The following is a 24,112-nucleotide window of genomic DNA, read 5'->3' on the forward strand; positions in this document are numbered from 1 at the left end:
AAGTGAGGAGGTGGGGAAGGAGGATGGGGAGGGAGATGAATAGCAAGTGCTCAGGCAAAACAAGAAACAAAATAAGTTCCCCCACCCCTATACTCTTTCTTTTCTCAACCTCCAGTATAAAATGTACCATCCCTAGACAGGGTGATTACTAAGGGTTGATTTCCCCCTCCAGTTTTTTCTGCTTTGAATCTGGGACCTATGCCCATGCATGCTCATATGGATATGCATGAGCAGTAGAAGGAGCTTACCTACTACAAAAACTGGTAGGCACCATCTCTGGGGATTTCTGCTGCCAGGTAAGAGTTGACTTTTCTTCTTCTCTTTGTTGAGTCACCTTCAGACAGGTTCACAGACACACAGTCTCTGTATGGGTCTCCTGCATCCCTCCATTCTTTTGAGTGCAGCCCCTGTGCCTGCCGGCTGGCACACAATGAAGGCACGTCTAAGGAGGCTTACTGCAAAGTGGAGGAGTTTCCCGGGGGGGGGAAAGGACTTTTTTTCATTGCCTGGATTTTCAAGGAGTGGAGGGACACTGGAGGAACTGCCTGGTGGTGTCTCAGCCCACCACATGCGTGCTGAGGGACGAGCTGGTCCTTGGACCTGAGAGTCCCGCATGTCAGCCCTTGGGAGGGCGAGTGCCGCTGCCGGCTGGGCTGTGCCACAGGTGAGTTATTGGGCACACTTTTGGTGGGATAGAAAAAAGCAGAACTGTCAGCAAGGGCTCCTGCAGCCCAGCTGCCTGGAGCCAGAGATGCAGGAAGAGGTCAGAGCCCTAGCTGTGCCCCAGTGGCAAGCAGGGATAAGGTGTAAGCACAGCCAGCATCTATCCCTCCGACAGTGTCACCCACCCGGACTTACCCAGTTGTGATGAGGCTCGTGAGGATCCCTTCCACTCGTGGCACCCAGTTTAGTGTTTTTCCTTCCTGCTAGAACAACTGGTGAGCAAACTCTGCCCTCTTTATTTCAGTACTCCCACAAAAAGTAATTTTATGGTAGAACTTGCCTGTTTTGATTTTTTTCCTCCCAAGTGTCATGGTAAAAAAATATGTTCTTTCCTCCTTTAGCTTCACAGAGACTAAAATGCCTCTGGTTTTGATGACTCATGCTTTAGTTTTGTCCAAAAGAACCTTTTTTTCTGTGCATATATTTGGGGGCTAATAGTACAAAACACAATAGAATTAGACTCTGTCTTCACTTATGTACCCATGCTTCCTTGACTATCACAGAGTGGAGCAGCTTTGTCAGAACAGAAAACTTCCTTATAAAGTGCTTTCCTCAATTGCTTGCTTTCTTAATGTCTGGTTAAAGTTACAAAAGGGACTTAGAAGAATCAATCTGTGGCAAATACATTGATTAATTTTTTTCAGAGATCCCTGAATATATCGGAGGAGTCCTCAGCAAGCTTCAGAAGATGCTACCTGTAATCAGGAAGTAATACTTAGAGGATGTTTGCTTGAAGGAAGACAAAATGCATTTTTACATGCTATGTTTACACCATTAGCTATTTATGCTTTGGTAGACTCGGTTTTGTTCTCCCTATGTGGTTATTTACTTACATAACAGCTGAACATTACACCCAAAAACCTGCATTTTGGGGAGATTTTGTGCAGGTTTAATGATAGCCACTGACAAGACCAATACCTATGTTTTTACCATTGCAGATGCTATGTGGTAAAGATATATACTTCAAACAATAAGCAAATCTAAATCTTGTACCATGGTAATGGCCACTCAGGTCTTATTTTTTAAATTACTAGTGGTAGAGATAATGGGCTTTACCCATGTAACAATACCCTTTCACTTAGGAGTTTGTCTGCCAATGGACTGCGCTTTAAGATACGTTTGTGTGTTTGTGTTTATACACACTCAAGCACAGACATTTCTGTAGTTATACATGTGATAGTTCATGTAAAGAACAAATGATTATATACATCTCAAATGTATGCACACACACACACACACAGATAACAATGCATGAGAGATGCATGGAGGCTGATAGATACAGTAGCATTGAACTTAGCACTGTAAGCATGAGAAGATTGTTTCAGTGGTGATGACATGACTGCATTTATGTTGTCTAGTTAAAGTAAAAAATTGAAAGTAGAGAACAAAACTGACTTTTCTTAATCAAGCCATGTGCTGCAGACTGGTTCTTTGTTGGTGTCAGGAAAACTGGTCCATTAACCTGACCTCAGTGATATATGCCACTACTTAGGATTACATTTTGCTGGTATTCCCGCCACATTTGGGAAGGTAGAGATAGCATGTGCCATCTGTCCTCAAGTTCCATGCCCCTGGAGAAATACAGTACCCAAGATACGGCAGAAATCTATGGCTGTCGTTATACCCAAGTCAATAACAGACCATCCTTCTCAGCCAGGTATCTGCTTCGATGAAAACAGAGCTATCTCTGACCTTCCAGTGCACCTGACAGTATATTACAAATACTCTCAATATAATACCAATGGCACCAAAAAAAATATGACTGGCACAGGGCAAATTTGTGATAAAAGTGGAACACTCATATTTACACTGATTGCACAGGAGTGGAAAGATTAAAGCTAGTATTGCAGTGGGCTGTGGTACCACTGGGCATGCTGCTCTGCTCTCTGCCTTGTGGTAAGAGTTTCCTTCAGAATCATTGTCAGGGGAACTAAACTGATGCTCTGAGGTTGCAGGTTGCTCTGGGACAGAAAACTACACACCTCCCTAGAGGTATGCCATAGGAACCACTGGGGATATGTAAAAGCCTGTCAAACTTGTATGGCTATCAGCCCTTCCTAGCAGGCTTCCATTGGACTTTTGGAGTCAGATCAAAAATGGCAACAATTTTTATACTGCTGAGCATGAGTTTTGTCTAAGTACCCATTTGAGAATCATTCCAACTCAGTGCAGCATGAACCTGTATGCTGCTGTCAAGCATCAGTCTGTCGTATTCCACCTCCACACAGCCGTGGCATTAATATCTTTTTTACGGTCAACCTTGCATGGGGGGTGCAGTGGAGGAGGCTGTGTAGGCCCCCTGCTCCTCTGCTGGACCTTTTCTGGTTCGGTTTTCCTTTGCTCAGAGGTAAGGACGATTCACTTTACTGTGTTTCAGGTAATTTTCTTTTTCAATTTTTTTTTTTTTTTCATTTCAAGATTACTGTAGTAGTAATATGCAGAGCATTTCATCACTAAGCTAAAGGCTCTTTGAGATGCTTACAGGGCAGCATACCTTATGTGAGTGCCCTGGCTCTGCTCACAAGTTTGAAAGAATTCATCCTCACTTGAGTGTTGTGAGGTACGTGCTGTCACTCCCCATTCTGCAGGTTCAGAAGCAGGGAAGAGCAAGGCGATGTCAGAAGCAGAGCAGGAATAGGTTATAAGTTTTCTGTAGCAAAAACAAGCCAAACTTATTCTGTTTCTGTAGTTTTAAGAAAATCTGTATATTCACTAATACTGATGAGGGAATACATTACAGACCTGCTCAGGGCAGTGTCAAATGCAAATATTTCTGTAACATGTGGTCAGTAGCTCATATTTCATCTGATGTGATGGAGAGATCTCAGTGAAAATGTTGCTACCACAGCCACAGCCTTCATACCTTGTCCATACATGAACAGTGGCAAGTAAAGTATTTGTATGAGTAAATCTTAGCATCTAGATATATTTTTGTTATTTTGACTTCATTACCTATTGCACAGACCATCAGGAAGCTATAAAAACACATGAATGTACATATATATATATATATGTATATATATATACATAAAACCATACATATATATTTTTCTCTTATATAAGACCTGCATCTTTAGACAAAGGTAATAGAATAAGAACTCCTATTTGTATGTTCAGCCAGCAGTTCCATAAAACATAGTGCTGCTTACAAGTGAACGTGGAAGCTGATTTCATAAACATTTTCAGATCTGATTTAGAGATTGAAATTTAGGACAAAGTACTGCAGTATGTAAGTAGAGATTTAAGAATTACTGATATCTTTCATTCTCAAAAAGTGCAGTATTTAGGTTTTCTTTACTTCTTTGTATTTACCTGCAAAGAAGCAAATTCACATTTTCCTGTAACAATTGACCACTGAGCCCCAAGCTAGATCTAAAATGGTAAAGGGAACTAAACCTCTTTATTCTTGTGTAACTCATTAGCTAACTACAGACGATTAGAGCTAATGTTTCAATGTAAAACAATTCAAGTCCTTCATTAACGGGGCCAGATTTCCTTTGATCTAATTACTTAATGTCCCAGATATATGGGAAATTCAGTGATCAGCTCTGAGAAATCTCTGCAGACATGGTCACATCTAGAAACAGGAAATTACATATAGGCTGTAGGAATATTGTTTCAGATGTTAACAAGCCTCATTTATTCTGCTGAAAATGCTTGGTCAAATGTTCAATGAAATCTCATTGGTGATAGCTAAAGAATGAAGATGATGACTGCTGAGTATGATTTAATCTTCATTATTATAGGCAAGTGGATTGCAAATTTACATAATTGGACATCCAGTGCACTGGTGAGATTCTGTTGTAAAGTTCAATAATTGCTGTTGTAGGGAAAACAGTGCAGCGGGGGGTTGCTGTCACATGACGAGCTTTTGAGGCTGAGCTAATAGGATGCCCTTTTAAAATGTTCTCTGTGTTTCTGGTTTAGAGGCAGAGGATATCATCATGGAGATTTCATCAAAAGAAAATACTCATTTTTTCTCAAAAAACACCATCCTTCCTGTTGACCGATCGTCATTCAAATCTGAATCTTCTGCATCCAAGGAAAGACAGTCTTGTTGTGGAGGTATAAAGGTAGAGTAAGAGTTTTTGAATATTCCAGTAGGGACTAAGAAAACTTTTTTTTTTTTTTTTTTTTTTTTTTTTTTTTTTTTTTGTGAACTATGCCTTTTCAAGTTCTGATTGTGTCTTGATGAGTCAGCATGAAATGATTAAAACTTATTAGCACAAAAAAAGTCCGTTTCAGATTTGTATTTGGCTAAGCTTTGGCAGTGTTCAAATATAACATGGTTGAGTCTTGCAGGTTATGAGATCTTCAAGGGTCATCTTGAAGTCACTATATCCTCCTTATGGCCCCCTCCTATTTTCCTGAAGAACAGAGTATTGACAGACAGGTACCACAGGTAGTACAGATTGCTTTTTAAAGATTACAGCCATGGTAGTCTTCTGGGCTTTGAAAACCAGTGTTTGCATTGAGATCCATGTGTTTTGAGTGCTATATTATTGAAATGTCATTGTGATATTCCTGGCTTGAGAGAACTCTGCATGAGGGGACTTTGAAACAAAACAGCAGAAGCATCACCACCTTATCTGCATTTTTCTCACCCATAAGAAGTATGTTTTTTCCCTTGTTCTCAGCCCTGGTGAGGCCACACCTTGAATACTGTGTCCAGTCCTGGGTCCCTCAGTTCAGGAAGGAGATTGAGGTGCTGGAGCAGGTCCAGAGAAGAGCAAGGAGGCTGTGAAAGGATCCAGCACAAGTCCTGTGAGGAAGGGCTGAGGGAGCTGGGGCTGTTCAGCCTGGAGAAGAGGAGGCTCAGGGGAGACCTCATCACTCTCTACAACTCCCTGAAAGGAGGGGGTAGCCAGGGGGGCGTTGGTCTCTTCTCTCAAGTAAGACAAGAGGGCATGGACATGAGCTCTGTCAGGGGAGGTTTAGGTCGGATATTAGGAAAAAAATCTTTACAGAGAGGGTGATCAGGCATTGGAATGGGCTGCCCAGGGAGGTGGTGGATTCTCCATCCCTGGAGGCTTTTAGAAAGAGACTGGATGTGGCACTCAGTGCCATGGTCTGGTAACCACAGTGGCAGTGGATTAAGGGTTGGACTTGATGATCTCAGAGGTCTCTTCCAACCAGGATGATTCCGTGATTCTTTGATTCTGCGATCTCCTCAAGGCAATGGAAGCTCCCTGCTTTGAGCCTCTCAATGTAGATGTACCTATGCAGTGGAAGGACCTCTGCACCTTGGAGGAAGATTCCTCCCTGTATGTGACACCAGGGTACAGGAGGCAGAATGATGCTTTGCCTACTCTCTAACTGCTTTCCAAAGCAAGGCAACAAAATGCTGACACTCTCTTGGGTGAGGTCTCAGTAAGTCACCATACCACAGTGAAGTGAGATGATTTGAGCTCAATGGAAAAAATGAGTCTTTGGCCTTACCCAGTTCTTTTCATCTTGCACAGACTTTCATGTTGCACAAACAGACACACTCCCCTACCTTAAAATACTGATCCATCTCCCAATACAGTCAATGACTTCAGCAATAGTTGACCTGAAGTCTATAAATCTATAAAGATATTTTTTGATTAGTTGAGTATGATGAATCCTATGCATTTTTTTAGTTCTTGAATATTATTCTTACGTTTGTGGACAGAACATGGGGTTCTGTCTTCAAAAAGAAGATGTTCTATTAATTAAATTTGTAGCACAATAGGAATTCTATCATTGTTCTTCCATTTGTTGCAGCAGTAATCTGATTCCCTTGTTGAATAAGCCTTCAGTCACAGATTAGTCAGACAGGAATAAGATTATTACCTCAAAAAATAGAAAAACAATAATATTTCAGCTGTTTCTTTCTGTTCAAAAAAATCATGATTTTTGGAATCCAAAATATATGATTAACCTTTAGAACACGAAAACAATATGCAGATTCAACAGGTTGTTCTAACCAATTATCAGCTTCCCTATGTGTTAAAATTAAGCAAAAAATATATGGTGAATTATTTATTTTCAGTAATCAACAAACCACAGGAAAATGTGAAATCATGTTCGTCTTTGAGTCCCAGCTCTAAATCAAGAACACTTTTCCATCAGTTCTACGTGGTCTCCATCTGCCTCCCAAGACATCTACAAGCCCAGTGGAAATGTTTATGGCAGAGATAGAGATGTTTGCATTTCTCATTTTCTTATGGAAAACCATATTTGCTTTCACATTTCTATTTAAAATCCAGGGGAACAAACACACAGAATAGGAAACATTACAGCAATGTTTTACTAGAGAACTTTTTGGGAGCACTCACTGTGGGTAATAAGAACCAGGTACACTTTATTTACCCACAAATGTTTCTGAAGGAGGAATGGCTAGCACTGGATAAAGAGCTGTGAATGTGACACAGGTATATCTGAACACATACAACACAATAATTTGCATTCAACAATGATGCCAGTTTTATTACCAGTATGCTTTGTGAAATGAGAGTCTGTAAGAAGTGTTGCACAGGAGGTGAGTGCATCTCTTCACACAATCTTACTGGGAGGATGATTGCTTAGAGAGCAGGTCTAAGGAGCAACAAGAGGATTTACACGTCTTCATATAACATCACTATGCCTTAATTTCTGGTTTAGGGGGTATTTTGCCACATTTTACAAAAAAGCATCCCTATATATTCATTCAATACAACCTGTGTCTGAAGGCAGAAACAATTTTGTGCTTTCCATAACCAATTGCAGAGTGTGAGAATAGCCCTGGAGCTTGTAAACTCAGTAAAGCTGCATTCTGTGAAGGCAAATTTAGGCAATAGTTCTGCAGGAGGGAAACACAGTTGTTGCTAAAGATCCTGCACTCCCACTGTCTGCATTTCTGGGTGGGGAATTTGTTTCCTCAGACCATCCTCAGACCATCTGTGACCATCTTGTCACAGAGCCTGAAGAGCTGTTGGTTGTTGAAGTGAATGTAGTGCCCTTCTAGAGCACATCCTCAAGTATCATTTTGTGCAAAAGGAATTAATTCTGCAAACTTGCAACATGTACCAAAGCACAGTGAAGAGGGTGGGAGTTTCGTTTCCAAAGCCCACTCATGATTCAGACTAAGACACTAAGACAGATACAGAGATATAACTAAAAGAAAATAAATGCCTCTACAAAGCAAAAAGGTGAGAGAAAGCTGCCCCAAGCAGCATGCACACAGAAACAAGTGCATATATTAGAGCTGGCAAGAGATCTGGTGGGGAAAGGGTGAAGAGAATGGCCTGGCAGGTCACTGTTTGATGCATAGAGCCATGTTGCAGGAGACTTCTCCCTCCTGACCACCCCAGGGCTTCAGTGGGAACAGCTTGCCACAACAGTGTTCTCACATCTAGCCAACTACAAAATTCTTCCATAAAAAAAGTACCCAAATAATAACTCCCCTCTCCACCAAGCTACACTTAATATTTACTGTTAAGGTTGCAAGATACCCCCTCCTTAGAGAGATCGGGAGGGCAACAGGTGCCTCCGTCTTTTAAAGCATCAGTAGTTTTGACATCTACCTGAACCTAGAAGTGGTTGATAGCAAGTTTACATCTTTATTATTTATGAGAAATGGACAAAGTAGTAATCTAGAATGTCATTAAAAAGTAGGAGGAATGTTCATGTGGTTTTTTGGAGGAAAAAAAGAGGTGAGACATAGGAATTGTTTAAAAATAACTCATAAAGTAAAGTCTTCTGTACTGCCTGATTTTAATTACTGTCAATTTCTTTCACAGATATTTGTTGGTGCGTTGTCTTTTGTTTATTTTGCTAAAGCACTGGCAGGAAGCTATTTGAAGAGCACTATCACACAAATAGAAAGAAGATTTGATATCCCTTCCTCTTTGGTGGGCATCATTGACGGCAGTTTTGAAATTGGTATGTGCCCAATTTTTTTTCATTATGGTATTAACCCATTTTTGTTTTCAGAAAAGATCAGTGTGGTTTATCAATCTGCTTGAACCATTAAGGATGTGCAAGAGTCATGAAGTGAAAATCAGCATGACTTTCAGTGAGATTACATCAAACAGGATACAGTTGCTAACACAAGAAATTCAACATAGTCCTAAATATTTTGCAATTTGCAAAGTTGGTGTCTGGCTAATTAATACTAACAGGCACTGGGAGTGTTGAATGATGATTTACCTGCACAGATTTCTGCTTCCTCTCTCCTCTTGTCAGCAACTCCCCACAAGTACTTGTCCCCACAAGTATTTGTCCTTTTTAAATTTATTAAGCAGCAAGAGTAAAAACTTCTAGCTGTAATCTGTGGTCATTGCCTGGTCCATCCCCTTCCTTCCTGCCCCAGGGTTTCCAGCATGACATTGTGCCTTGCAATTTCAGATTATTTTGTGGGGGTTCAGTGGTCTGCAGTATTCACAGCAATGAAATCTTAGCCCAGTTGTATAGTTGGAATTCTTCTTTTCCTGGTTTTCCTGTTTTTTTCCTTCTTTTCCTGTTTTTTCCTTATTCTGGAGTAAAATTTCCTTCAGATACCACAGTTCTCTTTTCCAGCTGCTTATCCCAACATTTATGATTTTCTTATCAATGGACAGCATTGGGGTCCTTTAAGAATGCCTGAAATGAGGGCGAAACATCAAGCCCACCTGATTTGCTCTCTTCCCCTGAAATCCCTACACACGCCATACACCAGAAATAATTATTTTCGAAAATCTCTGATTGATAAGCTGTAAAACTCAGTTTTTGGTTTTGTCCTCTCAAAGGGAACCTCCTAATCATAATTCTTGTAAGCTACTTTGGAGCGAAGCTTCACAGGCCAAGAATAATTGGAGCAGGCTGCTTAATTATGTCAGCTGGAACATTCCTAATTGCAATGCCCCAGTTCTTCATGGGACGGTAAGTGCAAAGTGATCAGTATTTTCCAGCTGAGCTATGCACACTGAATGGTAGCTCCCTGAAATATTTAGGCATTGATTGTGAAAATGCCTGTAGAAACAGGCATATGCGGATGTGTTTGCTCAGTTTGGTATTTGGTATGAAAATAATTATTACTGCAGAATAAAAATTTAACCTGTATGGTATTCTCAGTTGCAATCAATTTATTGTTTTGTTAGTCTATGATCCTGATCATCTACATTTTGACATGGTTTAAGATTTGTTGAAGCTTCAGTGAGGAAGGGGTGACTAAACTAAAGGAGACAATCTGGATGCTGTCTCCCACAAGACAGACAATACACCCACTGAGAAACTCATACAGATTGACATATTATAGCACAGCAAAGCACCTGTTAAACTGAAATGCATCACTGGGACACAGAAAAAAACAAAGGAACAATTTTTATGTGCTACCCTAGTGTAAAATGAGTTCCGTTTATCCCAAACACTAGATAGCAATGAAATCTTAGTTTTAGTGCTATGGCCCTATCTTCCATGGTAGTAAATATTCTCTTTGCTTTTTCTTATAAATTGGGATATTAAAAATATAACTTATTTTTAAATAGGTATCGGTATGAGAGATTCCAATCTGCCATCAACTCAACTGTTAGCATCTCTCCATGTCTGCCGGATAAAAGCCAAACTCCACTCTCAGTCTTGGAAAAATCTCAAGGAAAAATAAATGCAGGTGAGTACCACCTATTTTAAATATTACAACAAGCAAGCAAAAATTCATCAAAAGGCTTCCAAACTCTCAAAGTAAATGGCAATCAGACAAATCATTCCAATAGAAAAGCCAAATCTCCTGGCTGAGGCAAATTTATTAAAGATAAATATATAACTGCCACTACCCACTGCCAAAATATTTTTTCAGCCTGCAGCCTTTCCGTCATCCTTGTTGTCTCTTCCAGCAACTTTCTGCAGCTTTGTGCCTTACAGAAACACCAAACTATCTCCCATGGGGACCTTGGAAAGTCATGGTCTTCTCCCTATGGGAAATGTGCCTTTGGATCTTCACCTCTGTGGAAATACCTGCTTGAGTCACCCCTCTTGTTTCTCTCCCTTCCCACTGACTCCATTTTCCACACCTGGAAAGTGATTCCCTTCTGGGTGAGTTGAGCTTCTTGTAGGCAAGGAGCCTTCCTTCCCAATGCCCAGACACAAATATGCTGTGGATGAGCAGAACAAGTGTCACAAAATGTGTGTGCATTTGCATTCTCATAGCTGTGGATTAGATGTGACCAGTGGTGCTCACTATCATCAATATTTCCTAACACTTTCCATTAGGAGATCCCAATTTTTGGTTAGAAGGAAGTGGAAAAGATTTCCAAAACAGTACATGGCATCCAATATCTAAAACTGGACAGCTTCTGATATCTTTGGTGGTAGCAGTTCATGTTAAACCTGTCCATCTCAAGCTGACTATGTTAAAATTGCCATCCTCACCTCACACAAAACATTTTTCACAGTTCCCACACTGGTTTTGCACATTAGAAGTGTTTTATAAGTCCTGTGCATTCAGTGTCAAAATGTTAAGAAAAGCACATTATTGTTATCTCTCTTGTGATGTATACAGGATGTGAAAAAGAAGCAGGCTCTTCCATGTGGATCTATGTTTTGCTGGGAAATCTTTTGCGTGGCATAGGAGAAACTCCTATCCAGCCTTTGGGAATCACATACATTGATGATTATGCCATTGGAGAGAATGCTGCCTTATACATTGGTAAAATAAATAATAATTTGTTTTTCCTAATGGATTTTTCCCTAGAGGAAACCAAGTCATTCTGAGTAACGTACTGAGTTCTAGTGATACGAGTTGCAATGATATTTTTGGTTACCTCAGTTCCAATATTAAAGTTTTAAAATTTATTTAACACTCATGTACACTAAAGGGACCAAGTTCCCTTTTAGTTACACCAGCACAGTTCCTTTATCTTAATTTAAGGAAAAAATTTGCCCTTAGGTTCCTGCTGTTACCCTAATCTTCCTAATTCTTCTGGATGTGGACTGCTGAGCCTCTGTGCACATTCAGTTCTCTGGAAAGTGATAAAAAAAACCCATTTTAAGCACTAAAAATAGAATTTCGGCAGACACTCAAAGCATTCGCCCCAGATTCAGGTAGAATTATAAACAACAGTGCTGTGGTTCTGAGAAGATGTTCTGTTAGTTGTCTGAAGCCCTCCACACATTCACCTGAGATACTACAAAAAAAAGTCCTTCCCCATCAACATCTTGTCTTGATAAGTTCCCAGTCTGGCACAAGGCAAAACTTCAGCTTCTCTCCGTAAAAGATTCAGTCTCCTCAGATTTCCAGATCAATTCTGAAAGGTCAAAATATGCAGAAAGATTAGCTGAGGTTATCTTGAAACACATTTATATTGGGTACCAAACCAAAGTGACTTAAAGATTCTATTTGATGATCTTAACGGTCTTTTCCAGCCAAACTCATTCTATGATTTTTTGCCTATTTAGGACTCACCATAACGTCAACTGATCAGTTGCCTATAATAATTGACATTTGCTTTCCAGTTACTTTAATCTAATAAGCTGAAGAGTTTCTAGCAATCAGAGATTGACACTAGTATGGAGTCTAGGTCACTAAGTCCCCTGAATTTTTTCCTTTTGAGCTGAATTTAATTCTTTAATTGAATGATAACAAAAAAAAAAAAAAAAAAAAAAAAAAAAAAAGTCAGTGTCAACATAGTGGGGCAAATTTTTTGTTAGATTTTTTTCCTTTTTTAAAATGTTCTAAATTTTGTAACTGATGTTCCAGAGAAGAAACTCTCTCTTTTTGTATTTTAAGAGTGTTGCCCATCATATTTCATACTTTGTTGACAACCATACTTTGTTGTCAGGTGCAGTAGAACCAGGGGTCTTTTTCACTCAGAGGAGTAACAGTCCCTTCTTTTCTATTCCAGGTTGTGTGCAGACTGTTGCGATTATAGGACCAATTTTTGGCTTTCTTTTAGGGTCACTGTGTGCCAAACTTTATGTTGACATTGGATTTGTAGATCTGGGTAAGTCCAAAGACTAAGGTTTTGAAAAAAAATCAGTCAGGCTCCAATATGTCTCTTTTAGGCCAAGAACTATCTAGTTATCTTCTAGGCATAAGGGGCTAGCAGGGTAGAGTGGGTGCTTGATGACATGACAGCAGTGCAGTGTCCTGTGAAGACAAGGTTGGCAGGAAGGATGGGCTTGGAGGAATTAGGAGGTCTGGCTTTTCCTCAGCCCCATCAGGCCTGTGGCTGGTGACTCTCAGGAGAGGTCCTGGTGAGGAGATGTCCCTGGGGGAACTGCAGGCACCAGGAGGAGGCAGGGATGAGGCTCAGGATCCTGCGATGAGCTGTGAGTGTGCAGTTTGTAGTACACTTTTTGTAAGTCTCCTTACCTGGAAAAGAGGTCTTGCAAAGAGTACTAGGGCTCCTAATACCCTTCCTCCCAAGAAAACAACTTCCACCCCACTTTCCTCTGGCACCTTTGTGCAGAAGAGCCCAGATAGGAGCAAGAGCTTGGCCACCTCTTCTCCTGTACTATCCCGTGTCCTTGGTCTTTGCTGCCTCTCTGGGAGCATGCAAGTGGCACAGCTGGGGACCCCAAGGTCCCAGGGGAAAGCAACTGCTGAGTCACAGGAATCAGCTAGTCCTTATTTCTTGCCCCACAATTTCTCCTGTAACACTGACAAGACACACAACACAAGTAAACCTGGTGCCATAGAGGGGGACTCCTCAGGAGAAAGTCTCTGCGAAAATCACCTTCTTTGTTATTAGCAAACATTCCCAAAAAAGCATTTATTTGTTTCTCCTTTTTTTTGGCTTTTTTCACAGAGACTATAACAATAACTCACAAGGACGTGCAGTGGGTGGGAGCCTGGTGGTTGGGTTACCTAATAGCAGGGGTGATCAGCATTCTGGCTGGCATCCCCTTCTGGTTCCTGCCGAAACAACTTGCAAAACCAGAAGGGAGAAAGGATTCCAATACCTCCTCCGAGCAGTCAAAGTTCATTACTGAGGATAATAAGGAGCAACACAAATCTTACCAGCAACAAGTGAAGATTGCTGAGATGGCAAAAGGCAAGTCACTAGAGTTTCTGTGCTGACTGTTGAGTCTCTCTCTCACTAGCATTTACACTTTAGACTTTCTGACACCATGTTTTAATGTTTTAATTTTTTTTTTTTTTTTTTTTTTTTTTTTTTTTTTTTTTTTTTGCTTTTTTTGCTCAGGTGTCAGTCTCCAGCAAACTAATAAGGCACAAGATGGGGCTTTTCATTGTTTGCTGGGCCTGCTCTATCATGCAGAATTTCTCCAGCTGTAGAATTACACTTGTGCCCCAGCAAGTGTCATGCAACGCTTCAAAAAACCTTCATTCACAGGTCTTGACAGTTGCAGAAGTGGGAGGCAAAAATATTACGATGGCAGTTCCTGCTAAACCTTTTTCTTTAAGGTCTTTCATTAGAAAGCACATATAATATCTGATCAGAACAAGAAGAGGCACGGACTAGATACAGTATTTTAGGTGCTACCTGGATTTAGACACAAGGTCTTTTGCACAATTACATTTCTTTGGCAGTACTTTGCCCAAAGCCTTTCCTGTTAGAATCTGAACCTGTAACTCAATATGTCTGTGTTAATTGTCATCTGTGCTGAGCTCCCTCTGTCCCCAGATCAACGCAAAAGACTCTGAGGCTGTTGAGGAAACACAGAAGCCAAATCACTCCTGTTTTATGACTGAAATAAAGTATCTAGAATAAGATGACTCTTTTGGAATACTGGAATACTGATGTTTAGTTTTTTGCTACACCTTTTCCCCATCCAGAAGTGGGGGAGCTCTTAGGAACATTACTGGACTTCACAACTTCCCCCCAAAATGTCTTTCAGTCCTTCTCTGGAAGGAATGTTTCGAAACATTTTTCACAGCAGTTATTCTCTCTCTAGTCTGATTGTCACTTCTGCCATTTTGTCTTGCAGACTTCTTGCCATCATTGAAGAACCTCTTTGGAAATCCAGTTTACCTTCTGTATTTGTGTGCAAGTATCATTCAGTTCAATTCTTTAATTGGCATGGTGACATATAAGCCAAAGTATATTGAACAACAGTATGGGCAAACATCTTCAAAAACTAATTTTGTTATAGGTAATACTATCTCTGCTTCTTGATGCCTTAAAATGGAGATAAATGGAGTGGCATTTATATACATACAGGGAAAATTGCAGTTTTTAAGGATATGTTTATTTCTTCACCTTCCTTGCTTGGCTTTAAGTAGTAGCTTGGTGAGGTAAGTTATTTAATTTCTACTTTTGCACTAGCTCTGAGTTTATCTATGTAAATATTCTACTGTAAATTTAAAAAATAATGTATGCACATAGCAAGATAATAATTGAAAACAGGATTAATTTTAAAATATTTTATGTGAACTTGTCATCAGACAGATGTGTTCCCTTGCTGGCTTATTATTTGTTTCAAAAAAGTCAGCACTAGCTCAGTGAATGCTATAGGACTGATCATAAAGTAGATGTGATATTGCCAGTGATTTCTTACTTTCCATTGAGGCTGGTGTTAAATAAAAGGAAGTCAAAGCCATACCAATGATCACGTTAGAAACTTAACATTATCTCAGTGTGACACTGGTGAAGGAAAAATAGGTATTTCTTCCCTAATTTTACCTTTACTTCCCTCACAGCATGAGAGCTGCTGCTTCCACCTATGGGTACCCAGGTGGATATTTTTGGGGGTGTCTTCAGGATAATGAACCCCACTGCCCAACTGCTGAACCTGCAGGTTAGGGTTCAGTTCCTGAGGTCCAGGGATTCAATAGTATTACACAGCAAAGAGGTTTACGTCTGCCCAACACAGAGGGAACTGCCTTGTTTCAGAGCAGCATTAGTTGCACAGCAACAGAGGTATATATGTGCAGGAAAAGCTGTATTGATCCATTGTGCTATGTTAATTCCTTAAAAAGAGAAGCTGGAATTTCCTGGCACAAAACTCCTCAAAGTAAGAAGAAATCTTCAAGCAGAGTCGATGGGCAGAGCAAGTCCAGAAAACAATCCCTACATTCAGTACAGTATTTCTCATTGTATTTAAAGGTTTTCTGGAGCTAAGCTTTCAGTTATGTGCAAACTGAGTGAGGATTAAGGTCCATCTGATTTTACAAAGCATAGGGACTAACTATATCCAACAGCGAATGTGCAATGGCTTGGCCAGGGAAGGATCCTGGCTGAGTGGTCATCTCTGCAGTGACATTTTTAATTCCTTCTTTTCCTTTCTCTCGCAATTCACTGTTGCTAAGAAAGCTGAATGCTAACACCAATAGTGTCTATTTCCCTTTCCCTACCATTTTTTCTTATTTCTTTTTCTTTTATTTTTGCAAAACAGTTCTGATCTATTACTCTGATATCAGAATTTTCAGAGCAATTTGAAGTTCTATAAAAAAATAAAACCAGCTGGAGGTCAGGAGAAGGTATTTTTCAGTTGTCACAACATGAGGAATGTGAAAGAAAGTAAAATGGCTACTGCTGTGATTTTTATTTTCCTTAAATATGTACACTTTACTCCCCCCAGCCATGATGCCAATGTCAAGCAATGCAGTTTTCTGTAGGGATCTGACTTAAGGTTGTGATATATGTAGGAATGTAGATGTAAACGACATATGTAGGAATATATGTAGGCAGAGAGTGGGTACCCTCTTGTGCATCACAGCTCACATTTCCAATCCCACTTCCTTCTTTGAAGCAAAAGAGAATAGGAAAACCTGATAAATAGCTTTCCTAGGGAGCCTGTTGATGTCACCTCCCTGGAAATGTTTAAGGCCAGGTTGGCTGAGGCATTGTGCAACCTGGTCTAGTGGAAAGTGTTCCTGCCCATGCTGGGAGGCTGTGTCTTGATTGATCCTTAAGGTCTCTTCAAACTCTAACCACTCTATGATTCTATGATAACTATGACTCATAATTTACACACACTGTATTTTGGATGCTGCTTCTAAATCCCCCAAAATACATTTTCATGTATGTGCAGAATAAAAAGTGCAACCCCAGCAAAGCATCCTGAATGCCCACAGTAACTGGTCTGGGTTCATGTGCTCAGCCAAGATGCTGGCTCCTGGGTTTGCTAGACAGAATATGCTTTTTCTAAGATCAAACACTTATTCTAAGCACTGATTTTTTCCACCTGTACAAATGGATCAAATACTGACTCGAGCCAGAAATTAAAGGGATCCTAATGCCCTTCCTAGAGGGCAGATCAGCTCTAATGTCATAAACGGGTGTTTTATGCCAAGTGCTTTGAAATCCTGTTGTAATACCTCCAGTCCTCTGAACAAACTTCTGAAACTTCATCTGCTATTTGAACACATGTATGCTTTGGTACTTGCTTGTGTTTCATGCACCCACTTGGCTCAGGATCTCTGGGTGCCATCATGGACTGAAACCTGCAAACTGGACACACAGACATATGCGAGGTAGGAATTTAATGTTCTGAAACTGGCTGGGAAAATAATATTCAGTAACAATGAAATCCTACAAAGAGCACCTTTCTTGACTGAGCAGTATCATTTACAATAGTCTCTATTTAGATTTTTTTTGCATGTAGTGAAATAGGTTGGGGTTTTATTATCCATGCCTATCAATATGGATGCTCCTTTGAGCAGAGATAAGGATTGTCTAGATAAGAATTAATGGCTACCCAATTTTACATGTTTACTTCAATACTCTTCTATTTAATTGCCTGAAGCCTGACGTGAAAGCCCAGAGGCTGTACCTACCTTTCTGCTGGGGAAGCACTCACCTAAGGAAGTGTTTCAACAACGAAATCCAGAGAAATTCCCTACATCTCCTGGGCATGGAGACAATGACATACCAATGGATTTCTCTCTTTCAGAAGGAGAAGTCTCTTCTCAGAGGCTTCTCTAGAGAATTATCTATTTCATGGCTGAATCAAAACAGAGAATGCAAGTCCAGCTCTGGACTTCATAACACCGTAGGTGAAACCACTTTTGTCCTGTAGGAATGAGGCTTCTACTGTCAGTGGAAAAGGAAAAGATCTGCCCTGGAAAGCCAGAGTGAGGCAGCCCCTGAGATTGGCCCCTGTTCCTCCTAATCTTGCTGTATGGATGAAGAACACAGGGAAGGTCTATAGCAAAACCCTACACTGGGCAATGGGACTGTAACTGTGTTGACTGCCCTAAGCAGCAAAATGTGTCAGGTAACTTCTCTGTGCCTAGAACAACATTTTTGAAAAATAACACTACAAGTATTTGAATAAACACTATCACGATCCACTCACTGACAGACTAAGAGTGGAATAATGGAGTAAACCTCCTGGCTTAAGAAACTGGAAGTTCAATATCTCAACCTTATACATGATTTCTCTGTCAAAAAGCTATCAAAGAAACATTTGAGTGGGAGCATGTTTTTAGAAGCAGTCACAGCACCTTTGTAGGAACAATCCAAGTCTGGACAGATCAAGTGTCCCAACTGAAGACTGTTCACATTTTGTTGCTTTATCTTTTTGCTGCTGGTGGTTTGGTTTTGTTTGGCGTTTGTTTCTTTCTTTGGGTGAATACCTGGGGTTTGTCCATTGAGATGATGTTTTCATTAATAAATTTCTGTTTGTTTTCAGGTCTTATCAACATCCCTGCTGTGGCCTTTGGCATATTCTCGGGGGGGCTGATCATGAAAAAATTCAGAATTGATGTTTTAGGGGCTGCAAAACTCTCCTTGGGATCCTCTTTCTTTGGTTATCTTTTACTCCTCTCATTATTTGCTATGGGCTGTGAGAACTCGGATGTGGCCGGACTGACCGTGTCATACCATGGGTATGATGGGAAGAGCATGATTTAGCATAAAGTTCTATGGCAAATCAAACTTCTTCCTCATTTTATTCCACAAAGTATATATTGTTGAAAAGAGAATGACTGACCTATATATGCTTCCCAGAAATTTGATTCAAAGAGGTGGAAACCACTCCATCTATTCCAGCGGGCATTGTGTCAGAATCCTTTCATGATTGTTGCCTTCAGCCCAGAGGGGTTTATGCCACAAGTGCAGATTAATTTTCTGATTACTTTTTAATTATTATTGCCATGAGACCCATCCTTTGAGCCTAGAGATTTATGAAAATATGAGGGGCTCAGTAGGGGGCGTGAGATTCAATTAATTGTTCTTTGTCTCTGTGTGCTGCTGAACAACCCATGCCATTTAGTCTCTTTGAACCCAAAAGTTAAGAATTCACAAGTTAACCATGAGTCAGCCATGACACTAACCATGAGATACACCTGTGGCTAGTGCTTTTTGGTCATTTTTGCCCATGCTATTACTCTGTAAAGCTCACATTTTAGGACAAGTTTCCATCACCAACTCCAGAAGCTACTCTTCTGGTGACTTCAGCAGTATCTGGCTGAAGCTGGCGGAACCTGTCATGCAAGGTGTCAGACCGTAACTTGGATAAATCTTATTCTGATAATTTCCTCACTAATTTCTACAGCAACCTTTTCCCATAAATAATTCATTCCCCTATTTGCCACTGGAGTAATCAAACTTTTTTGCCCAGTTTTGCTAAGAATGCATCAGGCCTCAGATAACTAAAATCAGAAAAATCTGAGAAAATGCATGAACAGAAATTGTTAGTTGTTCCACTTGTCTACTATCTCACAGTAAGTGGTGTGATACTGTGACAATGTGGTACATTTTAATAACAGAGAAATAGGAATTTCCAGTGCTGCAGAGATGTGAAGAGATAACACCTTACTGGTGTACAGAGAGCAAGTCTGGTCAGGTGCATCTGCCCAGAGAGCATGACTCACAATTCAATAGAGATTTCTTCCACATCTGCTAGAAAACATGGTTGTAATTTCTCTTTTTCCTCAGAACTAAAAAGACAACTGATTACGAGCAAGCCCTGTTTTCAGAGTGCAACTCAGGCTGCTTATGTTCCAAGAATGACTGGGACCCCATCTGTGGGGAAAATGGAGTTACCTACATTTCTGCTTGCCTTGCCGGCTGCCAGGCGTCCAACAGCAGTGGGGAAAATACCGTAAGAAATGATCTTTTATTTCCATATCTGATGTCATAGTTTTTCTAATTTAACCAGTTCTGGTGTGGTGGTTTAAAATTGAGTAAAGCACATCCTCTCCAGCCCTGAACTCCTCAGGTTTTGCTAGCAACTCTCTCAATCACTGTTTAAATTAGAAATCCCAAGTAGAGAATGTAAGGTTTGGGTTTTTTTTTTTACTACTACAGCTACTTTAAAAGACACCACTAAAGATATTTTTCAGCAGTAAATACTTTCTTAATAAATTCCTTCTAGTATGTGCAAGCCCTTTCCTTTTAAAAACATTCTCTAGTTTGAATTTAAACTTTCAACCACCCAGAAAAGCATGATGTACAATTCCTGAGCAACCACTTCTCTTCTGTTTACATTATCAAACGCTTTTGTTTGCTGCCTTGCAGGTATTTTTTAACTGCAGCTGTGTGGGCACCTTGAATTCTTCTTCACAAAGCTCCTCAGCTGTGGTGGGACCATGTCAAAAAGGAAACGACTGTCCAAAAATGTTTCTGTATTTTCTAGTAATATCAGTTATCACTTCATATACTTTGTCAGTAGGTGGCACACCCGGATACATACTGCTTCTAAGGTAAGATATAATTTCTTCTAGCATTGCCAAATGTTTCCAAGGTGTTTTGACATGTGTAATGGGGTCACATTCCCCTCTAGTGTTGTCAAATGTTTTCAGCTATGCAAGATGGCTTTAATTTTACTTTTTTTTTACTATTCAAAGGCATCTTCATAATTCAACAATGAGCTTCCTACCAATGAAGCAACAATATGCTTAAGATTTTCTGTACCAGCATTACCTTTCTGGTTTTAGACATGATATAGGATGTCTGGATATAATTTATACCAAATTCCACTTCTCTTAATGCCTTTTACATTGCCAGAATGATGTTTAATGGACTCCACACAAGTGGCAATTAGTTCTGTCCATGCCAATATGTTCCACTGTTCCTCACTTGCTATTGATACCGATGCACAGACACAGTAAGGTGATCTAACCCAAATCCTCTATTTAAAATCAACTTTTCTCTTCAAGTCCATTTTATCATTCCAAATAATTGTTCTATCCCCAATTTCTCTCTTCAAAATAAATATAGATTTAGCATGAGAGAGGGTTATAGGTTTTCTATTGTAATAGTCACGGGTTTATTAAATTCTTGTCCCAATGGTTTGTTCCAACAAATATTTAACTGCTGGAACTATTTGTCCACCACCAAGCATAAGCTTTTAAGCTAATTTTAGAGAGTGCAAAGGAAAGATAATACTTCCAGTAATTAATCTGGATTTTTGTCAGCTTCTTGCAATTTTTGGATTCTAAGTGCTACTCCACTCTGGTCTGGACAGCTTTCTTTCTCAATTCCTCTTTCCAAATTGTTTCCAGATGAGAATAGTTTACTTCTCAAACAAAACAACCTTAAATATAGTTTTACTAATCTTTATTATCGTTATGTTTTCTTGAACCAAAATTTTCTTTGTTTTCTAATACAATATCCTGCAACAGGCCCTGTCTCATTGCCGGCATCTTTATACCCCATGGAAAAACCCAGTGATAGAACTGGTTTAATATGGGATATATGGAAAAAAAAGAAAGAAAGAAATGTAACTTCAGCTGTGTTTCCAGCACAGTCCTTGTACCAGAAGTAATACAGATAGACTTTCAGAAAGGGTTGAGGTGAAGATTGCCCTCCACAAACACTACTAGTCAGATGTATCCCTTTAACTATAAGGCTATGCAAGGGTGCAGTTTCCTTCCCCCTTCCTGCCATATATGTCCCCTTTCTATCCATAAATCATATGGTAGAAAATGTACAGGGCTCTGAAACTACTGTTGCAGTGCTCAGCCTCCTGGTCTCCAATGCAGAAGTGTCTGGGAAGACACGTTCATAATTGACCATCTTGTGAGCTTAAATCAGACAGGGCAGCCTGCACTTCTCAACCTTAAGAACTTGCTCTCAGGAGACTTAATGCTTAACATATTTATTTAGAAGAGCTTAGAGAGGTTTTCAATAATGATACTGAAATTAAATAATATCTTGGTATATGAAACCAGCAAAAGAAATGCATTGGTTCTGCTTCAAAACTTTTATTTCTGTTGAAAATCATTTTACTTTGAGAGCCATTTAATTTATGTGTTTTTCTGCTCAGTTGAAGACACCCAAATCTCATGTGCAGCTAACTAAAGCTTGTTGCTTGTTTCAGTAAGTTCAACTTTTTTTTTTTTTTCCTCGCTGCAAATGACCTGTGGGCAAAATTCCATTTTAAGCTAATGATTGCTTTTCTGAAATCCATCATTGACTGGCTTCCCCTGAAAATCTGCCTGAAGTGAAACTGTGTTTCTGTTCCCAGAAAGAAAGCAAACACTCTTTGGAATCAAATTGCCTCAGGTGAAGGTGCAATCTTCATTAAGTATTTTTTTCAGTTTTCTGTTTTTAAAATAATTCAGTATTCAGTCATCTCAGATAAGATTTCAGAACCTAGGTAAGATGATGTTTTCAGATAAGATGACATTTTTGTGCTTGCCATGGAGCACAAATACAGCTAAATCCCTAAAAACCTGTAAGATTTAATGGCATTTACTTCAAGGGTTTAGGCAGCTGAAATATGCTTGCAGCTAGTGACCCAGTCATTTGCTGAAATGTCTCTTTAGTTGTATTACACTAATTACAATTGCCAAGGAACTCGGGAAACCCCTGAAGTTCTGGAGAAAAAAAGCCAGAATCCAGATAACTGTTGTTCAGATGTAGGCTATTAATAGAAGGTAATTAGGTAGTGAAAAGGAAGTCCCAGATCTCACAGAGAGGTTTGGTTTTCACTCAGTATCCTAAAGAAGTTCAAGTGTTTCCTTGCAAAGATACTGCATATATTCAAATTTTTTCCATCTGAAAGAGGGAAAACTTTTTGTAGGATAAAAATCCTGTGAAACCCATAATAAATATCCAGTTATTTGTTTTATTTTCTACTTTTCGTTTTCTATTCCCTCCCATTTGATTAAAAGAACTTCTAGGCTGAGGCTTGTTTATGAAGCGTAATCTTATAGGAGGGCAAAACACTATCCTTCCAACTCAAACTCATATTACATTCATGTCTGCAGAGATGTCAGTGCCTCTATACATCACAATATAACAGACTGTATAAAGATAATCTGTGATTAGAGCATTAGAGAATAAGGTCCTCAAATTACAAAATGAGATGAATGCAATGATTTTTTTTTGACCATGATATTTGTTTTATATGTATGTCCTTTACGTCCGTTTCTATTTTCACTAAACTAAGGGAATATGACCCAAATATCATTTACAATACTGGTCCATAATGCTTCTCTGGCAGACACATTGGGAAATAAGATATCACTGGTGGTGGAAAAAAGAGGTAGTTGTGCAATGTCTTCTGTATTTTTAAAAAGTTATTCCCTATTATGTGAATTTCTGCACAAACTGAGACCACCCTAGTTTAGAGCACATAGAATGGACCTCCAAAGTGCTCTGTTTATCCATAGTGACACTGAATTTCAGCTTTCCCCTCCCTTTTTTTTTTTTTTTTTAATATTGGTTAGAATGACTGTGACAAAAGCAAGTTGTATTGATTACCATAATATTACATATGTGCTACTCACCTTAAGTATCAAGAATGTCCCAGTTTAATCATGTGACTGGGACCACTCATTCCTACTAGTGTAGTGGATGTGAAAGGCATCTATTCCCCTGCCCACCTCCTCCACCCTCCTAGGAGAGCCAGGATGATAACCCACGTCTGGAGCAGGCCTGGTCTGGAGCCAGAAGAACTGATGTCTGTGCTGGGGGCTCCTCTGCAAGCTCAGAAAATCCAGATGAAAGTGAATTGTTTTGGCAGAGAATGTCTGAGAGGTTTTGCCTTTACAGAAGGTGTGATGCAATGATACAGTGCAATGAAAATTGTACCTTGTACTAGCCTGGGTCATGATCAACAATTTCAGGGAGCATTTCACTGAATAAAATTCCCCAATGTTGCGTAATTTCATAAACAATTTTCTTGTCCTACTTCAGTAACTCCCAAGTGCTGACTCTATCTGAAAATGTACCTACCACCTTCTTAAAATTGAATATAAGTGGGCAGAATTTCAAGATAATGTTATGATTTTGTAGTATTATGTACATATTTCTGTAAATCTGTTGAAATAAGTGCCAGTAAGGAGAAAAAAGTCACATATTGCTTTCCTTCCTCTTTCTATTTGTATTCAAATTATAGTTAGTCTATACTACAGTCAGTACTTTATTTCTAATTAACACCTCTTTTTTTTTCCTTATTTTTAGGTGCATTAATCCACACTTGAAATCATTTGCACTTGGTATCTATACCCTGGCAATAAGAGTACTTGGTAAGTCCAGTTGTACTCTTAAGTCTATTTTAATATACTTCTCATTGATCATTTAACCTAGAATTGAACTTGGAATATTGGAAAGAA

At 39.6% G+C, this 24,112-nt stretch overlaps 2 protein-coding genes across 2 annotated transcripts in view; both read left to right on the forward strand.

The window, feature by feature from the left end:
- LOC139791163 (solute carrier organic anion transporter family member 1C1-like) overlaps positions 1 to 24,112 on the forward strand; it is a 67,630-nt gene that overhangs the window by 7,994 nt on the left and 35,524 nt on the right. The window lies entirely within an intron of this gene.
- The window catches only part of LOC139791164 (solute carrier organic anion transporter family member 1C1-like), a 27,517-nt gene continuing 3,405 nt past the window's right edge, over positions 1 to 24,112 (forward strand). The window contains exons 1-13 of the mRNA XM_071733065.1: positions 1 to 296; positions 4,651 to 4,796; positions 8,466 to 8,607; positions 9,453 to 9,585; positions 10,191 to 10,312; positions 11,201 to 11,347; positions 12,543 to 12,641; positions 13,449 to 13,694; positions 14,590 to 14,754; positions 18,238 to 18,433; positions 19,485 to 19,650; positions 20,067 to 20,251; positions 23,961 to 24,025. Coding sequence (XP_071589166.1) covers positions 209 to 296; positions 4,651 to 4,796; positions 8,466 to 8,607; positions 9,453 to 9,585; positions 10,191 to 10,312; positions 11,201 to 11,347; positions 12,543 to 12,641; positions 13,449 to 13,694; positions 14,590 to 14,754; positions 18,238 to 18,433; positions 19,485 to 19,650; positions 20,067 to 20,251; positions 23,961 to 24,025 — 1,900 coding nt within the window. The 5' untranslated portion in view covers positions 1 to 208. The remainder of the gene's footprint in view (positions 297 to 4,650; positions 4,797 to 8,465; positions 8,608 to 9,452; positions 9,586 to 10,190; positions 10,313 to 11,200; positions 11,348 to 12,542; positions 12,642 to 13,448; positions 13,695 to 14,589; positions 14,755 to 18,237; positions 18,434 to 19,484; positions 19,651 to 20,066; positions 20,252 to 23,960; positions 24,026 to 24,112) is intronic.

Source organism: Heliangelus exortis, chromosome 1, assembly GCF_036169615.1.
Source record: "Heliangelus exortis chromosome 1, bHelExo1.hap1, whole genome shotgun sequence".
Taxonomy (NCBI): domain Eukaryota; kingdom Metazoa; phylum Chordata; class Aves; order Apodiformes; family Trochilidae; genus Heliangelus; species Heliangelus exortis.